Genomic DNA, 15,216 nt, shown 5'->3' on the forward strand with positions numbered 1-15,216 from the left:
ATAATATTTGAATTATTAATTTGTTATTTATAAATAGTTGAATGCCTTCTGTTTATAATTCTGTATCATCAAGCTATAGTATCAAGATCTATACGATCAGGGCAAAATAGTCATTTTTAAGTTAAGAGATTAGCTGTCAGAAATGTGACCAACTAAAAAAATCTTCTGGGTGTTAATATTGGTCAGATCGGAGGAGCCTTTTTTATAGTGCATATAGATTTTATTCTGGATTTGGTAGTATGCACTGGATTGGGCAGACTATTTGAGTACAGACTCTTCTTTAATGTTACTTAGTCTGACATAAAATAATTTTTCTAAGTGAAAGAGAGGGAAATAAATGTGCAAAAACTTACCTCGGTTCATTTTTATGCATATGTCTTTCCTCATTGATAGTTTTAGAACTTGGGCCAAAAAGCTTAATTCCTGAGCACTACCAGGGAGCTTACCCTGGATTCCCTTTGATGCTCTTTGCATTAGACAAAGCACTGAAAACTTCATTGGACTAAATTACTAGGAGTCATTGATATGGTTACCTGATTCAGTATTGAATGACACAGTTGTGCTAGGTGGGCCTTCACCAAGAGGGTTTCTGGGTGTCACCTGGAATTCATAACTGGGTAAAGAGAAGGAAAAAAACTTATAGTCCCTCCTAGAGTGCCGAGTGTTCACTTACCACCCTGTCGTCATTTTAAAATCATCGACTTGCTAAATATTATTGAAACCAGAACCACAGAATATTAATACAAGAAGGAATCTTAGAAATCATGTACTCTGGAATGCTCATTTTACCAATGAGGAAACTGAGGCACTGAAAAATGAAGTAGCTTGCCTAAGGGACATACCAAAAATATTTGACAAAGCCAGGACTTGAAACTAAAGTCCAGCACTTTTTTCATTACAATGCTGGTTTTCTAGAAGTTCTTTAAAAACAAGAAACTTGTTATATATTGGAAACAGTGCTATGATCTGTTATTTCATTTTACTCTCCAAAACACAGTTCTTTGCTTAACACATAGTATGTAATACATGGAATTGACTGACCAACTGTGGACAAAAAATAAGGCCTATGGGTTTTGTTTTTGTTTTTCATTTTAATCTATTTGATTTCATTTGTGAAGAGAACTCAGTATGGAAACTCCTGTCACCAATGGAGATGAGCACTTCTGCACACATCTATATATTGGTATCTATTGGTAGTTTGGGTACAGTGGTTTGTAGGTGATGGAGTGTCAAATTTGGGGAATATCTTGTAGTCCAGTTTAGCTAGAATACAGAGTACAGGAAGGAAACTAAGATGAAGTATGCTATAGTCAGATTAGAGGAGGAATTTGCATTTTAAACAAGAGGCAATGAATAGGGAATCAGTGGAAGCTTGAGCAAAACCAAAATGAAACAATAAACATAGCACACTTGAAAGTTGTGGGTTTTTCTTCCCCTGAAGCAATTGGGGTTAAGTGACTTGCCCAGGGTCACATAATTATGAAGGGTGAAGTGTCTGAGGTCAGATTTGAACTCAGGTCCTCCTGACGTCAGGGCTGGGACTCTATCCATTGCACCCCCTAGCTGCTCCAGCACTTGAATAAAATACCATACATGTGTTAGGGTGTTACTCTTCCGCAAACCAAGTGAAATAACTGAGTTTAGTGTAGATTTAAGCAGAATAATTAAATCACAAGGGATCAAATGGTAGATTTCCTTTCTATCTTCACCTGAACTGAATTCCAGTTGAGGTACTCCCTGGTCCATCCCTCTTTTGCTTTCTTTTTCCAATCCTGCCTCCAACATCAGCTCATAGGCTGTGCGCCAGATTAAGAGATCCATTGTTTTTCCTTGATTTCTCATAATTACTCTTTCAACTGAATTGTTTTTTCAAGTTGATTTGATGGGACCTTATGTGCTACTTGTTTCAATACCAAAAATATTAGTTAAACCTCTGCTTGAATGTAACATTGATGATGAGATTCCTGTCCATTGCTTGGCTTTTAAAGCAATTATTTTTACAATTTAAATTTAACCATCAACAACACAAGCATTTCAGTATATGAGAAAGAAGAAAAATGGATTGTATATGTATTCGTATATAACAATGAACTATTATATAAATTTTTGTGCATAAAGATATTCATTACCTCCATTACTTAATTAAGAACACAATATTCCCCTTAGAACCTATTTATTTAATCAATAATTGGCACACGGGAATTTTCTAAGGATTAAAGATTTGTTGAGCATAATTGATAGCCCCAAACATAGCCACTGATCCACTATTGCTATAGTGAACTGAACATGGGAAAAAATAATCAAAATTATATGAATTTTGATTTAAGTGGCAACAAACAGTTTCAGTTGATACATTCTAAGCTGTGGTTGAGAGCTTGGGCCCTGTAAATCAGCTAGGTCTTACTGCTGGAATCATCTCTGTATTTCCTCTATTTCTTTTTTTTTTTTTTTTTTTTCCCAACCAAACCTAGATACAATTTATTACTCTGTGCAGGGGCTGGAGAGGCAAGAAAACGTGATAGACCACTCGGAGTCTTTGTGATGGGCAGGACTAGTACCGGTAGTGGTCAGGTTTGAAGGGGCCCTCTCTGGGGAGGCCCAGGTACTGGGACTGTTTTTCCGTCAGCTTTGTGAGCTTCACATTCAGTTTGCCCAGATGGGCCTCAGCCACCGCCTCATCCAGCTTTTTGGGGAGGAAGTGCACTCCCACAGGGTACTTGTCTGGGTAGGTCCACAGCTCAATCTGAGCCAACACCTGGTTGCTGAAGGAATTGCTCATGACAAAGCTGGGATGGCCCATAGCACAACCCAAGTTGACTAAACGGCCCTCTGCCAGCAGGATGATCCGCCGCCCATTCTTCAGCTTGTATCGGTCCACCTGAGGCTTCACAGTCACCTTCTCCACAGAATTCTGATTCAGCCACTTCACATCTATCTCCACGTCAAAGTGGCCAATGTTACATACGATGGCGTCGTCCTTCATCTGCTCAAAGTGCCTGCCCAAGATGATGTCTATGCATCCTGTGGTGGTGACAAAGATGTTTCCCTCCTTGCAGGCCTCATCCATGGTGGTCACCTCATAGCCCTCCATAGATGCTTGCAGTGCATTGATGGGATCTATCTCTGTGATGATGACTCGGGCCCCAAAGCCCCGAAGGGCCTGGGCACAGCCCTTGCCCACATCACCATAGCCTGCCACCACAGCCACTTTGCCAGCGATCATCACATCTGTGGCTCGTTTGATGCCGTCGATGAGGGACTCACGGCAGCCATAGAGGTTGTCAAACTTGCTCTTGGTAACAGAATCGTTCACATTGATGGCTGGCACTTTCAAAACTCCATTGGCCTTCATCTTGTATAGATTGTGGACCCCTGTGGTTGTTTCTTCTGAGATGCCTTTGATGCCCTTCAGGAGCTCAGGATATTTGTTGTGAACGAGGTTGGTGAGGTCCCCTCCATCATCCAGGATCATGTTGAGGGGCTGCCCATCCTTGAAATAGAGGGTCTGCTCAATGCACCAGAGATATTCCTCATCCGTCTCCCCCTTCCAAGCATACACAGGAATGCCAGTTTTGGCAATAGCAGCTGCTGCATGGTCCTGGGTGGAGAAAATGTTGCAACTGGACCACTGTACCTCAGCTCCCAGAGCCACCAGTGTCTCAATAAGAACAGCCGTCTCCACAGTCATGTGGAGGCAGCCAGCAATCCGGGCACCCTTCAGTGGCTTGGAAGCTGAGTACATCTCTCGAAGTTTCATCAGGCCAGGCATCTCATTCTCTGCTATGTCCAGGGCTTTGCGTCCCCAGGCAGCCAGGCTGATGTCAGCGACTTTGTAGGGCAGTTTGTCAGACATGTTGCGGCCTTCTCTGTAATTACTTAATGACTTAGCAAAGACCACCGCGCGGAGACTTCGGTGATAGAGGTGATGAAGTCGAAAGAAGGCCGAGGCGGTCGGCAGGCAGCAGCAGGAGGGGGTGTATTTCCTCTATTTCACTATTATACTTGGCCCATTTGCAATTTTGCTGATGCATTTTTAAATGTTCACGAACTGATTAGATATCTCTCATTAACTTTTGCAGAATGCTTGGCAAATTGATTAGAGAAATTGGTCTGAATTCTCTATCTATTTGGCAGTACACCCAGAAGTGCCCAGGCAGTTGTAGGAGGTTAAAGGGAGGACATGTATTTCTTCCTGATTAGATTATAAATCTAGACAGGCAGAAAGTACTTATGGTAGCAAATCACAGGATCATAGATTTAGAGAGCTTTAGAGATCAAAATCCAACCCTGTCATTATACATATAAAAAGACTAAGGCTTAGAGAGATTGAGATTTGATTAAGTTCTTATAGCTAGTAAGTAGCAATTCACCATTCTGACCTTCCCATGCTATCTATTTTACAGGTGTACTTTCTCCTTTGCCTTTACTCATTCACTGCATGATTCATACTGAAGGGCCTTATTCTCTCAGACCAATGGTGCAGGCAGCCAGGGGAGGAAGTAAGCTTTCTTCCCAACTGATTTTAAGTAGATGTATGTATATATACTTAAGCATATATATTTACACACATATATACATTTAAGTATCTATATTTACATACATACATTTAATTATTTATACACATATACATTTATATATTTACATACATATACATTTAAGTATATATATTTACACACATATATTTAAGTATATATTTACATAAACATAAATATATTTACATATATATTTAAGCATATGTATATAATTAAGTATTAATTGAATTTAAATTCAGTTAGAACATAAGAACCTTGTCCATGATGCTTCTTGGTGGTCCAGTGGATGGAGCAGTTTGTATATGCAAGTACAGAGGTATGTGTATTATATATATATATATATATATATATATATATATATATATATATATATGAATGAATGATTAGCAAGTGCTTACTAGGTGTAAAGCCTATTGTTCAGTTGTATGTAACTTTCAGGGGACCCCATTTTGTGGCAGATATACTAGAATGGTTTGCCATTTCCGAATTCTTCTTGACCCCATTTGGGTTTGGTTTTTTTTTTTTTTTTTTTGGTACAGATAACTGGAATGTTTTGCCATTGCTTTCTACAATTCATTTTCCAGATGAGGAAACTGAGACAAACATTAAATGATTGGCTCAAAGTCACACAGCTTAAGTATCCGAAGTCACATTTAAACTCAGAAGACTCATCTTCCCGATTTTAGCCCTAACACTCTACACTCTGGCACCACTTAGCTGCCCTCATGTGCAAAGCACCACGGGATGAAAATGGGAAAGAAAACCAGTTTGCCGCTCTTAAGGAGCTCCCATTCTAATAGGGTTAAGGACATACACAAAAGATTTTAGCTGCAAGTTAGATGGAGGAGGCTGATGGTCCTGAGGGTGCAGCAGCAAAACACATGAAAACGTCTTTCCTTTAATGACATTTCTATTCATGAGATGTTTCAGGTGTAGAGATATACAAATATTGTATTACATATAAATATAAATTTGTGTGTATCTATATATATATATGTATATGTATGTATATATATGTATATGTATGTGTATATATATATATACAATTTCTCCCCTTCCTCCTAGAGGAGTCCCTTTTTTGTTTCCTCAGCTCCTGGTGCCTTCCTACCCCTTTGTACTTTGTAAATGTTTTGACTTACATGTATAAGGACTTACATGTCCTTTTCTCCTGATAGAATGTAAAGGGCAGAGAATGTTTAATTTCTCTCTTTATATTCCCCTTTCCTATCCTAGAACTGATTTACTGACTGACTAAATATTGATAATAGTTAGCATTTATAGAATACCTAAATGTTTAAAAAGTGCTTTATATGTAGTAGATTGCTATTATTAGCCCCATTTTTGAGATGAGTAAACTGAAGCAGAAAGCCAAATAATTTGCCTATTGAAGTGAGAAAGATGTGTTCAAATCTGACCTCATGTTCTTACTGATCATGTTATTCTGGATCAGTTACCTCAGTTTCCTGAACTTTAAAATGGGAATAATGACAGCACCTACTTTGCAAAATTATTTAGAGGATCAAATGAGATAATAATGTAAAGCACTTAACAAATTGCCTACCACATAGTAGGCTCTATATAAATGCTTGTTCATTTCCCCTCTTCCTAAAGTCATACAACTCGTATTTGAGGCAGGATGTAAACTTAGGTGCTCCTACCTTATTGTCACCTTCCAAAATATCTTTATTTTCTGTGTGCTTTGTGAAGTATTTACATTAATCATTAGCATTTTGCCTATCCAGATAATTTTATGTAAAAAGTTCTGTTTTAAACAATGAGGCTGGGGAGTTGGACTGTGCTCCTGCCAGGGTGCTAGAGTTAGGAGTTAGGAGTTAAGATTCATTATAAAGGAGGCAGAATAGGAGCAAGGAGTGAAGGTATATCGTTGGTGGGCAGGAGGAAGGGATAGATGGTATCTTTCTTCTTCCTACTTTCTTTCCTATTCTGGTTATCCTTGTTCAAGTAATAAAGAATGAGAATATGTGTGTGTGTGTGTGTGTGTGTGTGTGTGTGTGTGTGTGTATGTGTGTGTATCACTTTGCAAAACTTAAAGATCATATAAGTGCTTGTTAGTATTAGTAGTAATTAATTAACATCAACTAGATAATAATTAATGACAAAGAAAAAAATAATAACCAATAGGATGGAGTCAAAGGAGTTATTGCCAAATCCACCAGAAACGTTTCTTACTTGCCCCTGAATCTTTACATGTATCCTGCTTCCCTTTTCACTTATAAAATCACATATCAAAGTCAACTAATTTAACCCGCTCCTTTTTACAAATGAAGAAATAGGCTCTGAGAGATGAAATGACTCTGAAGGATACATGAATAGCTGCAAGCAGCAGAGTCAGCTCAATAGGGTTTACTTGTTGACAAGAGATTAATTTCCTTGTCACAAAGGAGATATGACCATATCTAAATGTGATAATTGTATTGATGACTATTCAGGCTGATCTATGGGACGGGGAATTTAGGTATATTAAACAAAGAAGTAATTTAAGTTTGGCTAAATGTCAGGAATAGTAGACAAGATTAATTTTGTGTGTGGGGTCTAGTAATGGTGATAGTAGTGATGGTTAATGGATCTGTGATTTTATAGGCAGGGGGAAATCTCAAATGAAGAAATTAATTTCTATTAAAGCAAGTTCACACTTTCTTTTCAACTTTATAGATTAAGTAAATTTTCTAGAGAAGAGGAATCACAAGTAGAAGTTATATGGTGATGAGCTGACACTATGGAAAGGGACAGCCATAGTTTCTCAAAAGAAAACAAGGTAATGGAAACTGACATGTTTTATTGGTTAAAGATGACCTTGTCATCTTGTCCTGAGAGTTATTCAACAGAACCATATCTTTTTTTTCCCCCTGAGGCAATTGGGGTTAAATGACTTGCCTAGGGTCACACAGTTAGAAAGTGTTGTGTCTGAAAGCATATTTGAACTCAGATCTTCCTGACTTCAGGGCTGATGCTTATCCACTACACTACCTAGCTGTCCCTACAAAACCATATCTGAGAAATTTCAAAGTTAGTTTCAGAATCTGTCATTACCTTATCCACACTATTCAATCAGAATTCCACAGAAAAATAGATTTTTTTTTTTATATTTGGAAATTGTGAGGACCTAGTGTCCAATAGGAAGAGAGGTGAAACAGAAGTGTTTCTTTTTATAGCAGAAACCAGAGTTGGTAAGTGATAATCTATGATAAGATATTTTGATGTTTGGGATCCTCAAGTCAGAATCTATTTAAATTCTTTCTTTATTTTCTTTTTTCTCATGCCCTTCCTTCTTATTCTGATTGCCTCTTTCCTTCTCTTTCAATAAGTTCCTTGGTGTCATCTTCCTACATGTTAACTTATTATATCCTGAAATATATATATATATATATATCAGATACCAAATATATGTATATTTGGTGTCTGATTCTACTTCTTGAAAAAAGTTTTTGGTTTCCTCTTTTTAAGTTTTGAAATGAGTAGAAACTCTCTTTCAATATGTATATACATTTAATCTCCTTAAACTTAAGTAAATATACTTTTTATTTGTGTGGGATTTTTGAAAAATTTCACTTCCCTCTGTGGGGATCTCCATTCCAAATTGCACTCAAAAGAAAAAAAAATGATTTTCTAATCTTTCATACAGGGTTTTTTGAATATATAAGAGAAATTCACCACAACAATAAGAGGTTGTTATTATTTGTCCTTTCTTGAGGAGAGGACTATGACATCAGGGAAGTGATGACATGACATACGTGTGACTTAAATTTGAGTAAGAGAGGATCTATGCAAGATCACCTGTCTCAAACCTCTAGAGCTATCTGGGTTCAGTGGCTAGATATGGATCAGAATGAGTGGAGGTGGTTCTGGATGCAACAGGAGCACTCTGCGTTTTTAAGCTAAGAAAGGTCTTCAATAAGTTTCAGTTTGATTAAGGCTGTCCCCATTTGGCGAATAAGGTAGATAACAATCGTGTCAAAGAATCTCCTCAATCACCTAGTCCAAAAAAATCTTAATGAATGAATGAATGAATCTGGGAGGGAAAGCCCCTCAGAATTTCAGCACAAATGGCTGCTATTTACAATCAGTCTGAGTCAAACAGGACCCAAACAATGGAAAATCCCAAAAGATTGAATGAGCTTTTATATATAGTGTCTATTATGTGCTAGACACTATGCTAAGCACTTTTTACAAATATTATCGCATTTGATCCTAATAATCCTAAGATTATTGTGAGGTAGATTTTATTATTATCCCCATTTTGCCGTTGTGGAAAGTGAGGCAAACTGATGTTAAGTGACTTGTCAGTGTCCTATTGTCGGTAAGTATATGAGGGAAGGCCTTGCTTATTTGGGGCCCAAAGCTCTAATTTTTTGTGCTACCAGTTGCCCTAATAATAACTTGTAATGGTAAGAGTCATTCCATGACATTGATAGAAAACCAGCCAATTAATATGGACTAAGATATCAATATATGGTGCCAGTTATAGGGATAAAGATTGGATATGTGATTTCACTGACATCGGGAACTTCCCAAAAAATAAACTCCTTCTTATAAATACAGGATGGCACCATCTCTACAATTTATAAAGAGTGGTTTTAAAGACAGAGATCAAGTGGCTTGCTTAGAATCACATAGCAAATATGTGTCAGAAATACATGTGAGAGAATTCCTATCGAAGGCCCTGTTTGAGGGTTCAATCACTGGACCAGAGCAGGAAAAGTTCTACCAAAGGAGGAATAAGAAGGGAAGAGAAGGGTAACAACCATGAAAACCCATGAACTTTAATTAGTTCCTAGTTAGATCCCAGGTAGGTCCTTGGGAACAGAATGCTGTTGTACAGCATGGCTAAACTAGAAGGCTGTATGTCTTCCTCTTTCCATTAAGTACTCATGAATTTCAACTATACAATGGTGTGAAAGCAAAAGTTCTCTTTGTGGTCTAATGAAATTTCATACTGCTGATATGTTACTGAGTCAATAATGAACTTAACTTATCTTCTCCTCCTTTTTAAATAAAGCAAGAATTAGTCTTTGATTTTTAATACCTAAATAAAGGCAAACCTAAGATCCTTTGGCATCTTTTCCCTCCCCTTAAGGTCTGTGTACAGCACAATAAAAGGAATATTGAAAAAGCTAATGAAGAATCTTTTTAGGCCAGAACTTCACAAAGAAATGATGAAAAGCCTATAATGGTTATTCCACATGCCTGTCTTTTTTAGTCATATTCACAATTCACAAGAAATCTCTCTTTCACCTTGTACTTCATGCCAAAAGATATTTGATGTACCAGTGTAAACAACAGTTTCAAGCTACCTTTGTTTTTGACCTCTAAAGGAGACGCTATATGTTTCAGGAAAAAAAAAAATGTCCTTCCAAATCCACCAAACCACAGAGGACAATAAAAGTACTTGTGCAGATTAAGAGAATTTGATTTATCTTAATTACTGTAGTAGGTACTTTTTCCAAAGGAAATTGCTATACCACATGGAACTCTGGCAAATACAGTGAATTCCTCCTTTTTCCAGCCATGCAAAGAAGAGAAATATGGGATTACAAAGAAAGAATGGTGGACTTAAATGGCTTTCCAGTACACAGAAATTTTGTATGTCCAGACATCCTGGCAAGCCAGTTCATCAAGGAAATTCAGGTTAATCAAATGCTGTTGCTAAGATTTGTTCTTATTGGCACTTTTATGCTTTGGATAAGATTTATTTGGTATGAACTGGTATGACTCAAGAACACTGGAAAATCATAGAAATGGTACTATGACAAGGAAGCAGGACTGGAGTGTGATTCAAAAGACCTGGTTTTGCCCTGGTTTTAGTAGTTTCTTTTTTTTCCTTTATGTCAATTTTCACAACTCTTACTAATATTCTTAGACTTATAGAATGTCAGAGCTGCAAGGGATCTTAGACATCATATATTTAGAAAAAAGTCTTCAATTTTTACAGATGAAGAAATTGAGGCTGGGAGTTGTAGCAGAAAGATCAAGGAGGATGAGCATTAAGATTGACTGATTGGCTAATTAGTCCAACGAAGAAGTTAATGGTGACTCTAGGGAGAGCAGTACAGAACTAAGGAATAAATGAGTGAAAGGGTGTTAGAAAGTTGAGGCAGTGAATATAGTTGATTTTTTTCTACAATTTTTGCAAGGAATGGAAGGGAGTAACAGGATAGAGGGAAAGTTGTTTTAAGATGGGCAAGTCTGTGCACAGAAAACTTTTCTAACTTCTAAGATCAATGTATGTTTTGGTTTCTAGATTGCTAGTAAGTATTAGAAGTGCCAGGCTCAGTATAGAATGGGACACTGAAATTCTCTCCCTGAAGTAATACTTTTCAAAGCGGTGATGGTGATAAATGATTGTGACAGCTAATAATTGTGTGTGTGTGTGTGTGTGTGTGTGTGTGTGTGTGTGTGTGTGTAGAGAAGAAAGCAGACATAATGAATAGGATTCTGGAATATTAGTAATAGCATTTAATTAAAGAATAGGATCTGCTATGATCGGGACCTATGCTTTCATTGGTATATAGAACACTTTCTACTAATGGAGGTCTTCACTCTCTGCAATTTATAATCTTGGAGAGTCATTCAGAAAATCAGAAAACTTGGGTTCAAATTCTGGCTCATTTCGTAATCTAATGACCTAAGACAAATCACTCACAGTCCTTGAACATCATTTATTGTTCAGTCATTTTTCCAGTTGTATACTATTCTTCATGACCCCATTTGGGATTTTTTGGCAAAGCTACTGGAGTGATTTGCCATTTCTTCTCCAGTTCATTTTACAGAGAAAGAAACTAAGGCAAACAAGGCTAAATGACTTGTTCCAGAGTAACACAATTAGTGTCTGAGTCTGGATTTCAACTCAAGTCTTCCTGAATCCAGGCCCATCAATGAAGGATAAAATTAGAAGACACCTGGAAGACAGTTTGATCTTACCATCCACCTTGGTTAAACAACAAAGCTGGTAAGCAATAGATCTAGCATCAAAACTCAATTTTCTTGATTGAGAAGTTAATGTTCTTGACACTGTCTGCCAGTTTTCTCATGTGTAAAGCAAGAGTCTTGGACTAACACTAGATAACACTAAAGGCCCCTTTCTAGTTCCAAAAGTTTATAACTCTATGATGTGATTCTCTAATTATGTATTTTATAATCAAATTCCATTTGATTTCAGAAGCCTGATTATTGTGCTTTCATTCTCTCTTGCTCTGGAAGAAGTCATCTTTGAGTTTTCATTAGTCAACTGTTAGGCTTGCTAGGAAGAAAACAGAATTCTGGACACCTGAATGAGAGAGGAGGAGAAGGGAGGGATGGACCTCCCACCCTTCCAGATGTAGGAATTTCACAATTTTATTTTAGACCCTCATCTGCTCATTTGTTTATTTCTTTAGCTGCACATATATCAAGTGACAATCACATGGACTTGGTTCTGCAGAATGTTGAAAACAGAGGCCAGGGAAATAAGGAAATAGAATTCTTTGCCAGAGTCAGCAGCTTTTTACTTGCTTAGTCATATAACCTCTAAATATTTAATGGACAAGACCCTGGAGCCAGTAAGGAACTAAAATGAAGTGTTTCAGAAGGAGAGAGTACTTGGAGAGTCATAAATTTGTATTTTTGTAATATAGTGGAAAGAGAACTAAAGGCAAAAATCATGTCTGAATCCTAGCTTTGTTAATTACTTGCTAAGTTACCTTAGGCAAGTTATACTCTTGAGCCTGAGTTTGCTCATCTCTAAAGTGCATCTCTAAAGGGTACATTGTTCATCAGGGACCAAACTGGAAGAAAATGTATAAGATGTTTTATAATCATAAAACATTAAGTAGCTATTAATGTATCTATATTTTTTATCTTCACCAAAGAAGATTACACCTGGTCTAGGGCTGCATGTGGATGATTAATTAGGAAAAAAAAAAAGAATGATAAGAGGAAATTGGACAATATTTGAGTTGGGAAATTACTTATTGCTTAAAGTGATTCTATGGTGTTTGTTACTACAAAGGGCCATTTCATCACCATCAGTAGTTTCTTAGGAATCTTGGAACATCATTCTCTTCATTGGAGGTAGTGGGGTAATATAGTCCTGGACTTAGAGTTGGGGAGATCTCTAATCTCGGAGACTCACTTTTCTCATCTGCAAATTTTTCCTTTTCTCCTTCTTCTTTTCTTCTTCTTCTTTCTTCTTGTTCTTGTTCTGCTTCTGCTTCTCCATTTTCACCTTCATCTTCTTCATTGTCATTGTCTTTGTCTTCATAGTGGGAATTGTTGTCATTGTCATTATCATTGTCATCGTCATCATCATCTCCTTCATCTTTTTCTTCTGCTTCTTCATTTTCACCTTCTTCACCTTCTTTGTTTTTTCACCTTTGTTGTCTTCATCTTTGTCTTTTCATTCTTCATTTTTTTCTTCATTTTCTCCACCTTCATCTTTTTCATCACTTTTTTCAAATTTGTCTTTTTCTTCACCTTCTTCTTCATCATTTTTCTTCACCTTTTCTTCTTAAATTTTTTTCCCTCTTATTCTTCATCTTTTTCATCTTCTCTTCATCTTCACATTCTTCTTCTTCTTCACATTCTCTTCATCTTTTTTTTACCTTCTCTTCCTCTTGTTCTTCTTCAGTTATTACTACTGCTAGTGCTATATTGCTGCTATTACTATTATTATTATTTCTACTATTACTATTGCTACAAAGAATGTGTGGACCTGCATTGTCAATTAGTGCAGTCTCTAAAATAAGGATAATTAACACCTCTAATACTTACTATTATTATTGTAAAGATTATATATATACACATTACAACACATATATATAATTTTGTAAACTTTAAAGCACTATATAAATGCCACTTCTAAGAACTATTATCTCAGAAAAATTAAAATAGATAATCTAATAGGAAATTAAAAGATATAAAGAGGGTGCTAAGATATTATAACATGTTCCTGATGACTTTTGTCCAGGAAGTTACATAAAAGACCTGACTGAGAATCTTCATAACTGGTAAAGGAGATGGGTCAGTCATGAGGAAAGCATTTGTTATAGTAGACTGGAAGCCTGAAAGGCCCATTGATATAGAGGGGAAATCAGAAAAGGCAGAATAAGACCTCCAGTATATTGGGATGATTCTCTTTGGGGGACTTTTGGAAAGACATCAACAAGAATGGCACAAGATGAGAAGATGGGTAGTGCTTCTAATCTTTATTAGAAGGAAAACCAGCACACATAAAATCACAGAGCCAAGAAACATGTTTTTTGTTTAAAGCCTTCGAGGATGAAAAAAAGTCTATGTATATAATAAAATAAGTGATTGATAAGTTAAATAAAAGGGAAATCAGTTGTTAAGAAAGCAAAGGGAGAGTGAGAAGAGAATGTAGAGGGAGGGTCTTTTGGCCTGTTTCCATTTTGTTTCAAGAATTGGCCAGGTGAAGCAGCCATCATTTCTGGCCAGCAGGAGGTGCTAACTCCAGGGAGTCTGCTTAATCGCTAAAGTCTGTTCTGAAGAGTTTTCACAATTTCAGCTACCTGATGTTAATAGATTTAGTCAGTGACTGATGTCAGTTTTCAGATCTTAATAAAATTAGCAAAAACCTAGGAACCTAAAGTGTCCTTATCATGTGTAACATGCTCTGGGCCCAGGAAACATAGAACCAATCTTTTAGCAAGTGTTTTAAAGAGGTTTTGTTGTGTGGATTTCCAGAACCCTGAAGGGGAATTCTCCTTGTAATAATTTAAAATTTTTCTGTTTTAAAAATTAAATGTTATGTTCCAAATTTTTTCAACGTGTTGAAATTTGACTGAAACTATTCTTTTAAGCTAATAAAAACCATCTGGTGGCTGCATACTGTACATACCTCACCTTTATTTTACAGGGTACTTTTTATTATTATGATTATATTCACTCTTGATTTATAGTTGGGGCATGATAGAAATAAATCGTGTTTTTGGTTAAAGTGGAAAAATGAATGAGTCGTGGCTGGTATATTAATTTTAAACTATATTCTCAATGAAATAATTAAGCAAACATTTTGTTGTTATCCATTTGTGTTCAGCTCTCATGACCTTAGGAAACCATGGGGTTTTCTTGGCAAAAATGCAGGAATAGTTTGCTGTTTCCTTTTCTAGCTCATTTTACAGATGAGGAAACTGAGGCAAACAGAGTTAAGTGACTTGCTCAGGATCAGTTACTAAGTGAATGAGGCCTAATTTGAACTCAGGAAAAGAGTTTTCCTCTCTCCAAGTCAAGCATTCTATCTACCATACCATCTAGCTGCCTCTTTAAACAAACATACATTTGGTCATTTAAAAATGTTTTATCACAGATAGTTATTTGTAGAAGTTCAAATTAGTATTAGTGGTGGAAAGTAGATTTCAGTTCAATGTAAGGAAAAACTTTCTAATAACGGACATGGACAGACTTGGGAGATAATAATGATAAAGGCATTTATAGTGCCCTTGAAGGTTTGCAAAAAGGGATATTATCTTATTTGATTTTTAAAACAAATTTGTGAAATCAGTAATAGGAATGTTATTACTAATGTTTTACAGGTAAGGAAACAATCTCAGAGAGATTCATGCAGATAGTTTGGGGAAAGCTTTGGACCCTGGCATGCTCTGATTTTTTATAGGAGGCTGGGCAAAGGGGTTTTCTCATCATTGAAAGAAACAATTATTTCTCTCTTGTA

The 15,216-nt window shown here is 36.6% G+C and overlaps 2 protein-coding genes across 2 annotated transcripts in view; both read right to left on the reverse strand.

Moving 5' to 3' along the window:
- The window catches only part of ABI3BP (ABI family member 3 binding protein), a 134,203-nt gene that overhangs the window by 5,471 nt on the left and 113,516 nt on the right, over positions 1-15,216 (reverse strand). Inside the window, exon 49 of the mRNA XM_051990599.1 lies at positions 534-613. Coding sequence (XP_051846559.1) covers positions 534-613 — 80 coding nt within the window. The remainder of the gene's footprint in view (positions 1-533; positions 614-15,216) is intronic.
- On the reverse strand, positions 2,433-3,956 carry LOC127554007 (adenosylhomocysteinase). Its single transcript, XM_051985198.1, has one exon. The coding sequence runs from the start codon at positions 3,851-3,853 to the stop codon at positions 2,552-2,554; it is 1,302 nt and encodes a 433-aa protein (XP_051841158.1). The 5' UTR covers positions 3,854-3,956; the 3' UTR covers positions 2,433-2,551.

Source organism: Antechinus flavipes, chromosome 3, assembly GCF_016432865.1.
Source record: "Antechinus flavipes isolate AdamAnt ecotype Samford, QLD, Australia chromosome 3, AdamAnt_v2, whole genome shotgun sequence".
NCBI classification, from domain to species: domain Eukaryota; kingdom Metazoa; phylum Chordata; class Mammalia; order Dasyuromorphia; family Dasyuridae; genus Antechinus; species Antechinus flavipes.

Coding starts and splice junctions, on each gene's coding strand:
- LOC127554007 (XM_051985198.1), bottom strand. CDS start 3,853: ATGTCTGACAAACTGCCCTACAAAGTCGCTGACATCAGCCTGGCTGCC.